At 35.9% G+C, this 14,891-nt stretch overlaps 1 protein-coding gene across 4 annotated transcripts; it reads right to left on the bottom strand.

The window, feature by feature from the left end:
- Window positions 1-891: 891 nt before the first annotated feature.
- On the bottom strand, window positions 892-14,674 carry LOC132185942 (protein GIGANTEA). Of its 4 annotated transcripts, none has more exons than XM_059599758.1 (15): window positions 14,512-14,674; window positions 13,863-13,968; window positions 10,774-10,845; window positions 10,500-10,554; window positions 10,237-10,379; window positions 9,736-10,010; window positions 8,396-8,451; window positions 6,906-7,146; window positions 6,635-6,785; window positions 4,905-5,114; window positions 3,156-4,700; window positions 2,482-2,550; window positions 1,920-2,138; window positions 1,571-1,663; window positions 892-1,405 (listed from the first exon to the last, which is right to left on the bottom strand). In XM_059599758.1, exons 2-15 carry the CDS (start codon window positions 13,947-13,949, stop codon window positions 1,106-1,108), a joined length of 3,516 nt encoding a protein of 1,171 aa, XP_059455741.1. In that variant the 5' UTR covers window positions 13,950-13,968; window positions 14,512-14,674; the 3' UTR covers window positions 892-1,105. The 4 variants fall into 4 exon arrangements, with proteins under 4 accessions (XP_059455741.1, XP_059455742.1, XP_059455743.1 ...); XM_059599759.1 differs by having other exon boundaries at window positions 13,863-14,063; XM_059599760.1 differs by having other exon boundaries at window positions 13,863-14,070.
- Between the last annotated feature and the right edge of the window lie 217 nt (window positions 14,675-14,891).

Raw genomic sequence — 14,891 nt, forward strand, 5'->3', positions numbered from 1 at the left:
TGAAAAAAGTGTTTTTTAAATTGTTTGTTAATAAATTTTTTTTTTAAGTAATTAAAAAAAAAAAAAAAATTAGGAGACAAGGTCTCCGCCATAAACACATTTGCAAGTGTAATAAGCTTGCTAGCTGGTCACAAGTTAAGAGCTTATTTGGGTGTGCATTTGAGGGGATATGCTCAAAAAGTCCATTTGAACAAAAAAAAGTATTCGTTTAGTAAAAAAATTGAAAGTGCTTTTAAATGTTCAAAAATTTCAAACATAAAACGCACTTTTGACAAAAGATTAAAAATAAAGCTTTTACCAAAAAACATTTTTTAACTTAAAAGCTCTATTTCTCAAACATACTCTAAGAGCCTGTAGTCATTAAATCCCACTTAAAAGTACGATTTACAATAATCTTGTTATATCATATGTTTGAAATTTAAGAAAGCGAATGTAATTAACTTGATTGGGGGGCTCCGTATATTAAAATTCTTATTTTTCTGTCTTTTATTTTCTCTTCTCAAACTCAATTATAAAACTCTTAAAAGCACTTTCATATCACAAATGTTACATTTCCTCCCCCGATTCCCACTTTTCAAAATTACCATTAAATATGTAGAACCATTATAAACCCCAAATATACAATAGTGATTTTAAAAAAATAGAACTGGAAGAGAATGTATAACACATGTCAAAAATAAAATAATGATAACACCAACGACAAGCTTCTTGCTTGTACGACACTGACTGGTAGCTTTAGATCTCTAATTGACACTAGGACCCAAGATTACAAGAGTCCAACTAACAAATGAAGTCGTTTAAAGCTGATTTCATCTACGAATCTAAGGTTAAATTTCGACCTATTTTTAACAAACCACAGCATAAAGCCTAATTGTAGGGCTGTCAAATCACTGTACAGAAACAAGCTTGCAGAAGGATTATATTGTCCGGCCAATGAAAGCACTGTAATTGACATTCTCAGGCTTCTATATCTACGACAACAGAATGTATAATTACTTGCCTGCAAACCCATGTCCTTCAAGGCAATAAATAATGTATGTTTTTATGTGCAAGTTTCACTACAAAAAACTCGAAACCTAAAATGGCTGGAAAAAGCTACTTGATGTCATACAGAAATAGTACAGCCTAATTCCTTGGCAGCAGTTTCAAGATATTGAATAGGCATTCCGGTTGCAAGTCTGCTGTGAGCTTCCCATGCTAAGCATTTTTCAATGTCAGCTTGCCAGTTAATAACGTCTAAACTAAAGTACTGATAAGATGAACCGCAGATGCCATTTATTTCCGCTGGTTTAAAATTAGATTTAATTGAACCAGTGTGCAAAATATCGCGAAGGACTGAAGTGCTCAGCGCCCGCACATGTGCACTTGGGTGAGAAAGGCATCGGATGGAAGCCGGTAGGCGACACTGCAGCATTGGACCAAGCAACTGACATTAGTAGAGGTTTCATGGGCATACAAATGAAAAGAATACTGCTTACGGAGTTTGAAATTTCAGGCAAATCATAGTAAATTTTACATTCAGCTTGGAATCCAACTTGACCGAGTGAGTCAATAATGGGTCTGTGTTTACCTTTAAGAGGTTTGAAAGGCCATCAGCGACTCCCAACCCAGATTCTCCCCACTCCAGCACAGGCTGAACCGCTCTAGCTGTTGCTTCCAGTAGCTGACAGTTTATATGTTTTGATTGAATATTAATACGACATTGAAGATTTAAGGATAAATTAAAAAACATGTGGAGTCAAATCTTTTCAATTTTGTAAATCATGAATCGGTCCGATGTGTATACTTTAGATAAAACACAGACACACGTGCAATAGGATCAGGAGGTTGGCGAACTACAAAATCTAAAACTAAACGTAGTTGCTAACATGTTGAGTCATGGAACTGCAAAAACATAAATCAATATTATGAGATGTTACCTCCAGTTGTGGTAAAGTGCAAGCTTCTCCATCAACGAGCATTCCATCTGTGGCACGCAGAAGTAAATCTGATGCACTTGCCAAAATGACCAATGATTCTGGCCTATCATGATTTCTCATGAGCTCCACAATCAATTTTACAATCCGTTGGTTGATTCTCCACATCTTCTGACCTTGATCATCATCTTTGGCAATCCAAGGCTGCAATTCCCTTTCCGCCTGACAAGCGCAGAAGCAAATGAAGCATTTGAGATTAAAATATACCAGTAAATAAGGCTGGTGATTTTGACATCAGCAAGGCAACACCTTCATTATCAGAGAATAAAATTTCACAGATAACCATTTGTTTTACTAGAAGCTATATTTTGGTCCTATCACAAAGGTAGTTCCGAAGTTCTATCAGTTTTAGCAAAAACATGAGGTGTTACGTGAATGATTTTTGCATTTCAATCCTAAAATACCTCTATTATTAGACCCCTAACATGAGGTTTCAAGATAAAGGACAAAAGCAAATCTAAAATATACTTGGGCGACAATTTACAAGTAGAGCAAAAGTTTAAACCTGAAGGACAACTGCGGTAGCTGCTTTTGTTGGTGATGCTGATACAACATTGCATAGTGCAGCAACGACCTAAAATACATCCAAATGTTAGTCAGTGAAATAAATTTGCATTGATAATAGATACAGTTACTCGAATAAACTGTGGCAGAAATATATTAGATAAGTTAACTGTCCCAGAAGTGCCTCTTGTTAATAGTAATGATCTTCTACTGTAACATAGAATGTGGAACCTATTTACTAGTACTTGACTCATATTTTATCTTTTAACTCACAAATACAATCTACGAGCATAGATTGAAGGTTACACTAAAAACTCTTATTGACGGAAAAGTACAAAGCGACAACAGTAAACACATGTTTGTGTTCTTATTTTCTTTTTCTTTTTTATAAGTGTTTTGTGTTCTTATTTTCACAAAGAAAAAAGCATATATATAAAAGGTAGCATGAAAAGATCCTTTAAATATAGACATTTAAGAGATGGTTCCTTTTGTCCATGACAAGAATTCAGTTCCCGCATTGCAACAAGGCACAGTTGGACTTCTAATATATTGTTGGAATATGAATCCAAAATAGGGAAATTATAGCCAGAAAGTTATGTTTCTTCTATTCAGGAGCTCATAATATAAAATATGGAAAAAGGAAAATGCTGCTACAGGGATGACACAGAATATTACCTGCCTCCATCCTTGTTGGGCAGAAGTGCTTTCTGCACTAGGTTGGGTTTCAGGAGCTGCAATCAACTTGTGCCACAGCAAAGACACAACAGAGAAACATAACTCTTGTTTATCCACCAGCATTGATCTTAAAAGAACTTGTGCGCTGCAATTAAATCCTATATGCCTGTCCATCGTGAGGAAGTTGGCTAAATCTGAAGCATCTAATGGGAAATTGGCAATACCTTTACCCAAGGTATTTCCTGAACTTTCATCTGAATGTGATGCTCTCTGAGACTTAAATTTAGTACCCGAATGGGCTGAATCCAAAGACTGTGGGGTAGATAGCTGCCCTGGATGAAAGGAAACACTGTTTTCACATTGATTTTCTTTTTTGCCATCGAAACTCAGGGGGGAATCCTTCCACACTGTTGCATGTATTAAGTGCGCTTCTAAAGGTTCAGCTTTGTTAACAATGGATGCAACAGCTTTGCTGTGAATATCAACGAGGTTGTATAGTGATGATGCCCTAGTGTAGATTTCATTGTCCCACTTGCATCGCATCAAGACAGCGAGAGCATGCATGCAAGCCTTTGACCGTCTAAATAGTTCAGAAATATGAGCAGCAACCATGGCTGCAGCAACTATCTCGTTTGAACTGTAACTCCATGATGTGCCAACAGAAGACGGCTTCAGTAAAAAAAGTGCCTCTAAAATTGTTAAGATTCTGTGAGTATGACGAATTGCTGAGTCAATACTAATCTGAAACCCATCAGTAGATCCATTGATTTTCACAGGCTTGGCTACATGTGATGCATCTTTAGAGTTTGAGTGATTACTTGACCTTGAAATCAGAGGAAATAACTGAAGCTCGCAGGCAAGAGCACAAACAGCAGCTAGAACATATGAATCAAATGCTGCTACAGGCCCTTGCCTTTTCAACTTCCTAGTTTTCATTGGTCTTTGCTTTTCAGATATTGCCTGTAATTCCTCAATGCTTTCATTGGATAGATAACTTTCTTCACCTCTTGGCCTCTTGCTCCCATTGGACTGAGCTTCATGACTAACACACACAGTTAACACAACAAAAAGCAGACGTGAAGCAAGCTCTACAGAGGCACATGATTCTAAGAAAAGTGAATGGACCATAGTACGAAGCTCCGCCACAGCAAGGTTTTTGGAGGCAGACCCCATGCCAGAATGGTATCTTGCCTTTCTTGTTTGTTCTATAGAAGACTCAGATGGAAATGTTCTCTGAAGAATCGCTTCAACAGTAGCAACAAATATCTTCATGAGACATGCTTCTGATGGGCTTCCCCGAGGAAGATATTCCAGGACCTTCAGGAGAGGTATGTAGAGATTCCATGATAACATGGGTGGTTGCAATGGAGTTGCGACTATGATTTCAGGAAGATCAACTGCAGATGAACTCAATGGAATCAGGCCATAGGCAGCTTCCCATATGGTACAAATTCTCCACTCAACCTCAGGGCCATGGGCACAAAGCATTGACGCAATCCCTTGGGCAGTAGCTTCAATAGTTGCTTCAGCCGCAGGCACTTCTATCTGGTAAGAAGTAGTTTTTGAGATGGTATTTAATTTGGATATCATTTAAAACAAATAAAAAATAATAAGAAAAAAAAAAACCGACCAAAAGAAAAGAAAGAACTAATAAAATTTCAAGAAAACTATAGCAAAGGGCTTTTCAGCATCTGGACGCCTAAAACTTGAGAAAGATAAAAAAGAAATGCCAACAATTATCACTTGTACCTGCTTTCTATAGCATGAAATATAACCTCCTAAAGGTTCATGTTGAACTTCAATTCCTTCAACTTGCCGTAGTGGAGGAAAAAGCAATGCAGGCTGTGAGAGTACCCGGAAAAGTAAAGCAGCTGCAGCATCAGCAGCTATGCCTGCTCTCATGGACATTGCAGTCCCAATTGCACGCAAGAAATGCAAATGCATCCAGTTCCTAGGAAGCTATATCACAAACAAAAAAGAATTAATATATATCAGAAAGGAAAACACTATATGCATTTAGATGGATTAGTTCTGAAAGGTATGACAAATTTGTGTCCAGAAAAGAATCTTAAAGTGCTACAATAAGTCATCCCTCGGTAAATAACTCCATCCAAATGAACATAAATATTATTTAATAAAATTTTTTGTTTCCTAACAGTTTATAAGATGAATTTCCATCCCCCCTGCTTGATGAAAAGGTTACTGATAGATGTTATTTCTGGAACTTCAGATATAACTCCAGTACCTTAATATGCAGAATGGCCACCACTAAACTCCTACTTCACCTTTGCAATCTATTGTTGATTCTTGGTATAAAATATCTGATACTGAATCAAGTTTTTCCTTTCTTTATGATATTTTTTCTAGAAATTTAGGAAAGAGGGTAAAGAAAGAAAGAAAGAAAGAAAAAAAGTAACACGTAAATACTATCAAAATACTGTGTCCATAATTCAGTGTTTCCAACTTTCTTCCCATCAATACCCAAATTGAGGTGGAGTACAGGAGATGATAACTATAAATGTGTCACTTTTCTGCCGCTTTCTTACCTTTAGTGCTAGGACTATCAATTTGCAAATTTGATCCCACACATAGCTATTCAGTTAAACATATTTTGTCTAAGCTTCGGTTGAACTTGGACTGTTGGTCCAGTCCAGTAAATGTTATAGCCTGAAGTTTAGTTCGGCTGAATTAAAACAACAGCAAGCTAGCTAGAATTTTGGCAAATCAACTTAAGAGAAAAAACTTTCCATTAATGTTGCACATAAATTAATGCTAACACTCAATTAACGCTAACACTTAAGAAGGAGAAGCAGTCTTGAGCCAGATTTGAACCCAATTTCGCTTGACTAATGCTGAGTTAGCCAAAAATTAAACTAAGGAAGAGATACTATTCAGCTTCAAGCAATTTGAATTAAGTTAAACATCAGTCAAACACATTAAACCAAAGCGTATTGAGAAAGAAGGTATGGATCCAATGTAGGGTGAGGAAGGTATATCCTTTCTTCTGCTGCTTCTTCTTTTACTCCTCTCCAATCCAAAATCCCTAGATTGAATAACTAACTACCATCTTGCAGTCACCATGTAAATTTTTCTGTCAACAACCAGTTAAAAACTAATGGATGCATTAGTTGTAGAAAAAAATGGTCATCTAGGAAACTCATTAATAGCAGTAATTGAAATATCAAGATCCATTGAAAAAATAAATGACAGAATGCCATGTATTGACCTTTAAAATATAAAAATGCAAGGTTTGCATTGACATCTAGCTGCTTTGTTCATGGGGGCATGCATTTCCAGTTTTCCATCTAAACAAAATCTTCCCAAGATCATTGATACAAATAAGGATTTCTCCTGAAGCAGGTTATTCATGGGATACCAAAAATGAAAAAGATAGTGGTATAACTGAGTTCAATTGATATTTGATCGACAGCATAGTATCACAGCTATATAAACTTTGCAACCTAAAGAATCCAGCTTACCCTAATGCCAGATACATAGTCTTCGGCAGCCCGAAGGAGTTCTACAAGCTGGACAGCGGCATCAAGTGCATCTGGTGCCCATGATGGTGGTGCTTCTAGAAGTCCAAGAAGAAGTCTCTGGGTGGCACTAGGAGTAGCAATGGCATAATACCTAACACAGGAAAGAACAAATATATTAAGTATATTCAGCAAAAAGACAGATACCAATAGCTTCAGATTCTTTTCTTTTCTTGCTTTGGCTAGAAAAAGTATGTAAGGTTCAGATATTTACCTATGAAATAAACGTGCATATGGTTCAAGAGCTGGTAGCCCGGCAACTAGATGCTCATCCAAAGCTGTTGTTGGAGGAGGAAGCAGAAGTGCAGGGACAGCGGCCGCTGTTAAAGTAGCAGTTTCATAGCGAGCAACTTCCTCATCACAAACGCTTAATATCACACCAGCACCATTAGCAACAGCCCACCTTGGTGTTGATGGCATGAGCTGAGGATGCTTTCCAGATCCACGAGAAGAAGCTGAAAAAAAGAGGGGGTGTCTCATTGCCATCTCGAGGTACAATTCCTTCTTAATATAAACTAAAGAAAATTATCAAAGTTTTTTCTTTTTTTATCCCTCTTTCCTATTGCTTTTCTTTTTTCTCACCCTAACAACTCCCCAGAATCCAAACCATTCAAGCTTAATGCCAGGGAGATCCAAACCCGTTCACCATACAGAGTCCGCACAATTTCAATGAGTTCCACAGAGTTCAGTATGATTCAGTATACACAACTGTTTCGTAGTGGTTAGGGGTTTAATGTGGTTTGATTTGCCTAAGCTATTTTGGTTTGAAGTTTTCATGTTACCAACATGCTGTTGGAGTTATAGATCAGTTGTGTGAACATGAAGGTTTTCAATGAGTTCAATTACTTGTGTGTATCCACTGACTAGACTGATGGTAATTTGTAGTAGAAGAGCATTTTAAAAGTGCATGTATTTGAATTAATTCATAAAGAAGACATTAAAGTGAAGACATTTTCTTTTCTAATTCTTCAATCTATAAAATGTTAAAAGTTATATCTAAGCGCTCCAATTTGATACGAGAATGTCAAAATCAAGCTGACCAGTGAATGCATCAGTAAACCGCTAGTTCAGCGAGCCTGGTTTGAACCTTTCATGACATCTTGGATACATTTGGCTATTTGAATTGTTATTGCCTCTGGTTTTGAGAAAAAATAAATTTTTATGATCTGTTGTAGTAAATGGACTAGTCGACAAGTTAAAGATTTAATGAATTGAAACTGGTGGTGGTGGGATTGTGGGATCAAAGAGTAGGTGTTTTTGTTCCTTGCTGGTAAATACAGAAAAAAAAAAATGCATCCGTGAATTTTAATGAATAGAAAACTGAGAAAAAATAGGATTACCCTTATTTTCCAAAATCCTAGTCAAGTAGTTTTGAACTAAACAGTTGCAAAAAAATTGTGCAAGTTGTTCTTCAGTTTTCACAAAACTTGTATAAATCAACCAATAATTTCACTACCATCTATGTTGTCTTATGTACTTATGTTTGTCCTGTCATTTCACATAAATTATATTTAATAAGTTACAGTACAAAAAGATCAGATTGCATAACATGTGTGGCAAAATCACTGCTTCCAGATGAAACTTCATCTCATAGATAACACTAACTAGGATTATTCCAAATTGCAACTCAGGGCCAAGTATCAAAAATATAAGAATTGCAGAATGCAAAGTCATATCTATATTCTGTAGAGAAATTTAACTAACCAGTTGTAGGTGGCTTGAGTTCTCCAGCAGCATATTTACCCATAACGCCACTGCACCTGCAAATGCAAGAAATCGTTTGTTAAATTATCTAAGGGCATATGAAAACAAACCAAGAGGAAATGAAATGTCTTCCATTTCAACAGTGTGAAAATTTGTTCTGCCAATTGATAGCTATAATCAAAACAATACTTTCTAATTTGTGCTTGGAAATGTGAACCATCAATAAAATGAGCAAAGTTGAAACCAACATGGTGCTAATTTTGGAATGTTACAGAAAGAATGATAAATGGGCCATCAACAGAAATTGCTAAAGTCCTCAAGTCTACCTTTGATACAATTGGCATAAACCATTGAAAAACATTTATATATAATAACCAAAAAAGAAAAGGAACACAGAGATAATTAAATCATCAATTACAGCCTTCTCTTTTCAGAGAATCAGTTACGGTTTCATTTTGTGAAGTTTCTCAACAGGGTGAAGGAAAAGGGAAAAAATGAAAAGAGACTATCATTAGATTATGTTGCATTCATGAGTTGAAATTACATGCTGCCAACATTTGCACTCCAGCTAGTAATAAAGATATCTTGCACTTGCCAACTTGTCAAGAATCTCATTACAACAATACCAGCATGATGATGAAAGTTCTGTCATTATAAAACATTTAGTTTATGATAGACAACATGCAGCTTGCCATATACCATTGTAAATATATACAATGGTAAATATATATTTGCAACTTAGCAAGTTTCATCAATAAAATGGCATAGTTTGCAGACCCAAAAGCAGATTGTACAAGAACAAAATTCATTTATAAGCCTTTGCCTCACATAAAGAGAACGTGCTGTCTACTAAATCAAGATGAAAAAAAAAAAAAAAAAAAAAAAAAACCGATGCATTATTAGAGAGAGAGAAGAAAAGACAAGCAGTTGTAGATGTTGCTATATAAAAAGTACTATCAAACAATGAAGGTAGTTTGGAACCCCGTGTTGGAAAGGATATTATTGTAATAAAGGTTAAAGGGCTATTTCTGGCATTATTATATTTCTCTTTAATATATATAAGAAAATAGTGAGAGGGCCAAAGTATGTTCTGAGCCTCTCTTTTTCAGCAAACCCTAATCTTGGCATGGTATCCGAGCAAGATCCTAAGGTTGAATAAAGCTCTGCCTGATATGATAAACAATTAAACCAAATTTGTGTTGGATTACATTTTTCCCCACAAATTGGGTCAGATAGCACTTTGCCTTTCCATCATGCATGACTTACTTTCAGCATTATATCTTTCTATGACTTTCCAACCAAAATGGCAGCACTAAGCCACAGATAAATGATGCACTCACCATCGGAAGTAGTCACTTCTGATAGCGAGAGGTGCAGCTAGCAATATATCTGTAATCCAGGGAGATAAAGGCCTTAAAGGTTTCCTCTCCTGTTGTACCACAGGAATATGGCTGGATTCCCTGTCAGTAGCGTCACTTGTAGTAGCATGGCAGCCACTACTGCTTCTTTCTGTATCGCTATTTGGTTGTTCCATCTTGTATATTGGGCGATTATAGTGAGTTAATACTCTCAAGATCTCCCCACATGCCAGAGCCCACTGTTCAGAGTACTCATTCTGTAAAAAGGGGAAAGAAAAGTTTATGTGAATATCCTCTGCAATTTGTAAAGCGTATTGCAGGCTCTGTTGAAAGGAAACCAAAAAAAAAGAAAAAAAAGAAGAGATACGATATAAGCATGTAAAAAAATAAAGGCAGAAAATACAATTTATCAAGTAAGGAAAATCTTCAAAACAAAATGAAATAGATTTGAAAATAGTGAAATCAAACTACTTAGGATCATACCTCACTACTTGGGCAGACTAAGGATATGAAGGAAGCAAATGGAGGACTTGTCCTATCATACACCAACGTACCATCAATGATACACGAAATAATTGGAAGAACAACAGCATGCCCATGCTCAGGATGATGAAGCACAAAGGTAGCTGGAAATAGATTTAAACACATAAAGCAGTCACTATACAGAAATAAGAAAATATTTTCAAATGAGAACTTAAATGTTTTATCAATTATTGAAAAAGCTAACATGGGGAAAGTATCAATACCTAGAACATCATCAAAAAGACGCTTTTCCCTTGATGGATAACGGTTACGGATCAACTATCAAAAGAACATATATCAGTGCTTAGAAAAAAAAAATAGAACATATATCAGTATATGAGTACAAAAAATCTGTTATAAACACTCAATACCTAAAGTCTCCACGAAATTAGCATTTCTTTCATCCTAATAGTTAATACTCTTAGTTGAGTATATTTCTCCTTCTAGTTTTTCAGGGTAAGAACAATCTGTTCATAATTGAAAGCACAAAGAGCATACCTCGGCAATATCCTCTGGAAATTGTTCTGATGTAAACTGACCAAAGTACTCAACGTAGGCAGTAATTTGAGCCTGGGGAAAAAGGAATAAAAGAAGCACATGTCTCAAATACCGTAGGAAATTGACTTAAAAAAGGAAAAAATCATATAAACAAAAAGAAATTAAGTAGATAACATAAGATATAAAATAGATCTAAAATCCACTGTCCAAAGCAATCAATCATTTTCAGAGACATACAAGAAGTTCATTTTTTAACTTTTCACTTTTGGATAGACGTACATAAAGCAAGTTCTATATACCTTAACATTCAGCGCAAACAAGATTAATATTATAATACTTCCTAATTATCTCAAAAGCTTAAGTAGATGAAAAAAAAAATGTGAATTTAATTATTTAACTAATATTCTAATACTTCCCTTCATGTGTAGGCATCATCTTCAACAAGTGAGGATTAGCACGTGTAATATTTAACTGAAATGGAGGTAAACTCTAGCGCTAGAATTTGAAATCAAGACCTCTACTCTTATACCATGTGAAAATTAGGGTCTATACAAAAAGATCCTCCAAACCTCTCACTAATTTTATTTTTTTATATATAAGTAATCAGCAAATATCATTAAAAGAGTAAAGGCGACCCTAAGTACACAGAAAGTATACAAGAGGAAGCACCTAACTAGAATAAGCAAAAAAAAAAAACAAGGAAATCACTTAAAGGAGAAACATAGGCAGTTGTCTAAAGATACAAAGTTTTGAAAAAAAATGACTTAATCTCCTCTAAAGTCCTCTCGCGGTTGTGTGGAAAATGATCCCTCTGTGTCTTATGTGGTGTATATGGAAGGAAAGAAATGCTAAATGTTTTAAAAATTTCACTAGGACTATAGAGGAATTGACTCATTTTTTCTTCTTTACTCTTTACTCTTGGACAGCCGCTTGGCTAGCTCCATTAGTGATTAGCTTTTCTGATTTTCTCTTTCATTTCTCTCCCTCTTAGGCGCTCTCTGTTTATACTTCTCGTATATGTGGGTTGCGCCCCTTTGCACTTTTTATTTATATCAATTACTTATCAAAAAAAAAAAAGTCCTCTCAAGGTCCTCAAAAGTCTATCATTCATTTCCCTCCATAAACATCATAACAGGCACGTAGACACCATTTTCCACACAGCAGCATTTCACGTACTGCCAGTAGTCCACCAACAAGGATACAAGTCGACTACACGTCCCTCTCACTATGTTATTATATATAAAGGAAAATACAATAAATGACAGAAATATCTTTTTTTCCCTTTATTACAATAATACCCTTTTAACGCAATCTAAACCCCAATTTTCCATCTTTATCAACTAAACTTTAAGCATTGAAGTTCCAAATATCTGCATCTCAGTTATTACAATAATGATGAGGATTAATATGTTTCAAAAACTTTTGATAACTTTCTATGGATTATATACGTAGTTCCAAAACATGATTATGTTTCAACGTTCTAGAAGACATTAATGTTTCATAAGGTCCAGTGATAATATCAGTATTCCAATAACATGTTATAAAGGAAAACTAAAAATGTAAATGTGAAGAGAGAGAGAGAGAGAGGGGGGGGAGGGAGAACTAGGTCCGATAATTGGTTTTAACCAAAAACCTTGTAATATTATCAATTCATAGACTTATAAAAACTACATATTCACTAATTCATAACCATAGGGAAACGGGATACTAACTCTCTATTAGAATATAAATTAGGTGATTAAATTCATCCCCTCCTATAAACTTAAGTTTATGAGATAAGTAGTGATTAATATAGTATTAAACCTTGATACCACTTGTGGGTGAGATTGATACATTGAGGAGAGTTTTTTAGTGAGAACATAATATAGCATGTTGAAACACCACTCAACTTAAAAGCTTAAGCCTATAGGTTTGGATTCAACTATTCTATATTAACCACTCAAACTTGTTACAATTTTCCAGTGTGAGACTCAATCTTTTTACAACCACACGTGTAAACTCAACAATCTCCCCTTCATGTGTGACTCCATAACCACATTGCTACACTCCCCCTCAAACAGAAGCTTTTTATCAATCTTATGGGCCTTTTCTAAGATCACTTGTGGGTTATGTGGGTTTACCCGCGCAATGCACCTTTGTCCTTACTCTAGGGACTCTCGTTTGTGCCTGTGCCATGAACCTTTTCCCCATACGCCAAGAACTCAGCGTCCATGCTCACACCTTGCACCTTTGTCCGCACTTTAGAAACCCTTGCACAAACCCATGCTATGAACCCTGCACCTTGCACCTCTATCCCTACTATAGGAATCCTTGTCTATGCTTGCGTCACTCCACCATACCGCACGCCACCATCAGCTCTAATACCATGTTAAACTACTACTTATCCTATTAGAGGTCCTGAATTCGAATCTTGTCTCCATCATTCAACTCCCACTTCAATTAAATATTTCAAGTGTTAGGGCCTCACTTATTAAGAGGAGCTTGAGCCCACGCGTGATGAAGTGTGTAAGAGTCACTTCCTATAAGCTTAAACTTTTGAGATAAACGATGATTTAACACTCTCTACCCTTGGCACAGCAACTAACTTTGGTAAACAAAAACAGGACTTAGGCACTTTATTCACTTTATTTAGTTGCAAACTTTGTATGAACAAAAAGAACTTATAATAGAGGTACAAGAAACAGTTTGGGGGGCAATGAAGTAGGTGAAGTGGTTTGGATTTTATACCATCTCCACGGTGCAAAATGGAAAGCAAAATTAAGCTCCATGCTCAGAAAAAATCAAAAGATTCCAGCTCAAGCAACTTTCCGCAGTAAACACTTCACCACATCACCCTCAGTCTGAGGCACTCACAGGAACCAAAGTATCTCTCCAACTATATATCTAATATCATAAGCTCCTCAATATTCAGTACATCCTATGCACTTACTCATTCGAAAGCAAATATTTCAGCGACTTGATCCGTGTAAACCAAAGAGAAACAAACCAGTAAATTAATATGAAAAAAAAAAATGCAACTTAAATTCAATAAATAACACAATAGCAACTAACAGAACTCAGAAAAATTACAAATAAAAACATGCGCGCACCTTTCGCTGATGCGCGTCTTGCGGCGGCGGCCAGAATAATGAGGAGAACTGAAGACCATCGATCCACCTCTCAGACGACGCAGCCATAGAATAGAAACTTATCCTCCTACTCGCAAAAGTTAAACGGTAACCGTTACTGCAAACCGTTACCAATCAAGAATCAAAATATCGTAATTCAACATTCCGGCCCTTGATGTTTCCCTGAGGGCTGAGATCCGTTAGCAACGTGAGATTAAAAAAAAAAAAATGAAAATAATTCTAGAAATATAATTCAAAAAATATCTTCGCCTCTCAAAAGCTTCAGACTTACAAATCTTGTTACTTGTTAGAATAATTATCAGCCAGAACAGACTAGACATTAAATATGATTATATACCAAAAATATTCAAATCGTACAAGCCTTCATTTTTAAAAAAAAATAAAATGAACATAAAATAGAAAAAATAAAATCACTTAGCAACCAGTACCTAACAAGTTCAGCTAAGCTTTGTCTAGCTGATAAATTCAACCAAATCATACAAAACGTAAGCTCGAAATTTCAGATTTTTTCTCTAATGCAAAATTACAGACTGATTACACTCAAACTAAATATAAAACAACGAAAACATCAAAAACAAAAAAAAATCCAGTAGAAACAAAGAAAAAGTACCGGGTATCTCTGCCAGCCGATTTGTCTGAACAAAAACTTCCAGATTTTTCTTTTTCTTTTTTTGGCTCTCTTCCTTTTTCTTGTTCTTTTCTCTTTTAGAAAATATTAAGAGGTTGGAGTTTTTGGTGGTGAGGCACAGAGAGAATATCTTTAGGAGCGCTGCCCTGCGAAGCTTAAGATTTGGCTGCGTACGTGGCAATGATATTTTCCGCTCGCCTTAGAGGCTGGCTGTCACGTCATGTCAGTCTTTACCATCCACATACCCATACATGCCCATCACTCTATACATTCGCAGCATACATACGACATACGACATACGAGAGTTGTACACAGTTCGTCAACCACGAGGGACTGAAACGAACAAAGAGACTCGGACAAGC

Source organism: Corylus avellana, chromosome ca6 (assembly GCF_901000735.1).
Source record: "Corylus avellana chromosome ca6, CavTom2PMs-1.0".
Lineage (NCBI taxonomy): Eukaryota > Viridiplantae > Streptophyta > Magnoliopsida > Fagales > Betulaceae > Corylus > Corylus avellana.

Excerpts from the sequence above, each read along its gene's own strand:
- LOC132185942 (XM_059599758.1), bottom strand. The coding sequence starts at position 13,949 with ATGGCTGCGTCGTCTGAGAGGTGGATCGATGGTCTTCAGTTCTCCTCA. Across the intron at positions 4,701-4,904 it reads TTTCATGCTATAGAAAGCAG|ATAGAAGTGCCTGCGGCTGA; the intron begins GTACAAGTGATA and ends ACTTCTTACCAG. Across the intron at positions 2,139-2,481 it reads CTACCGCAGTTGTCCTTCAG|GCGGAAAGGGAATTGCAGCC; the intron begins GTTTAAACTTTT and ends TGCGCTTGTCAG.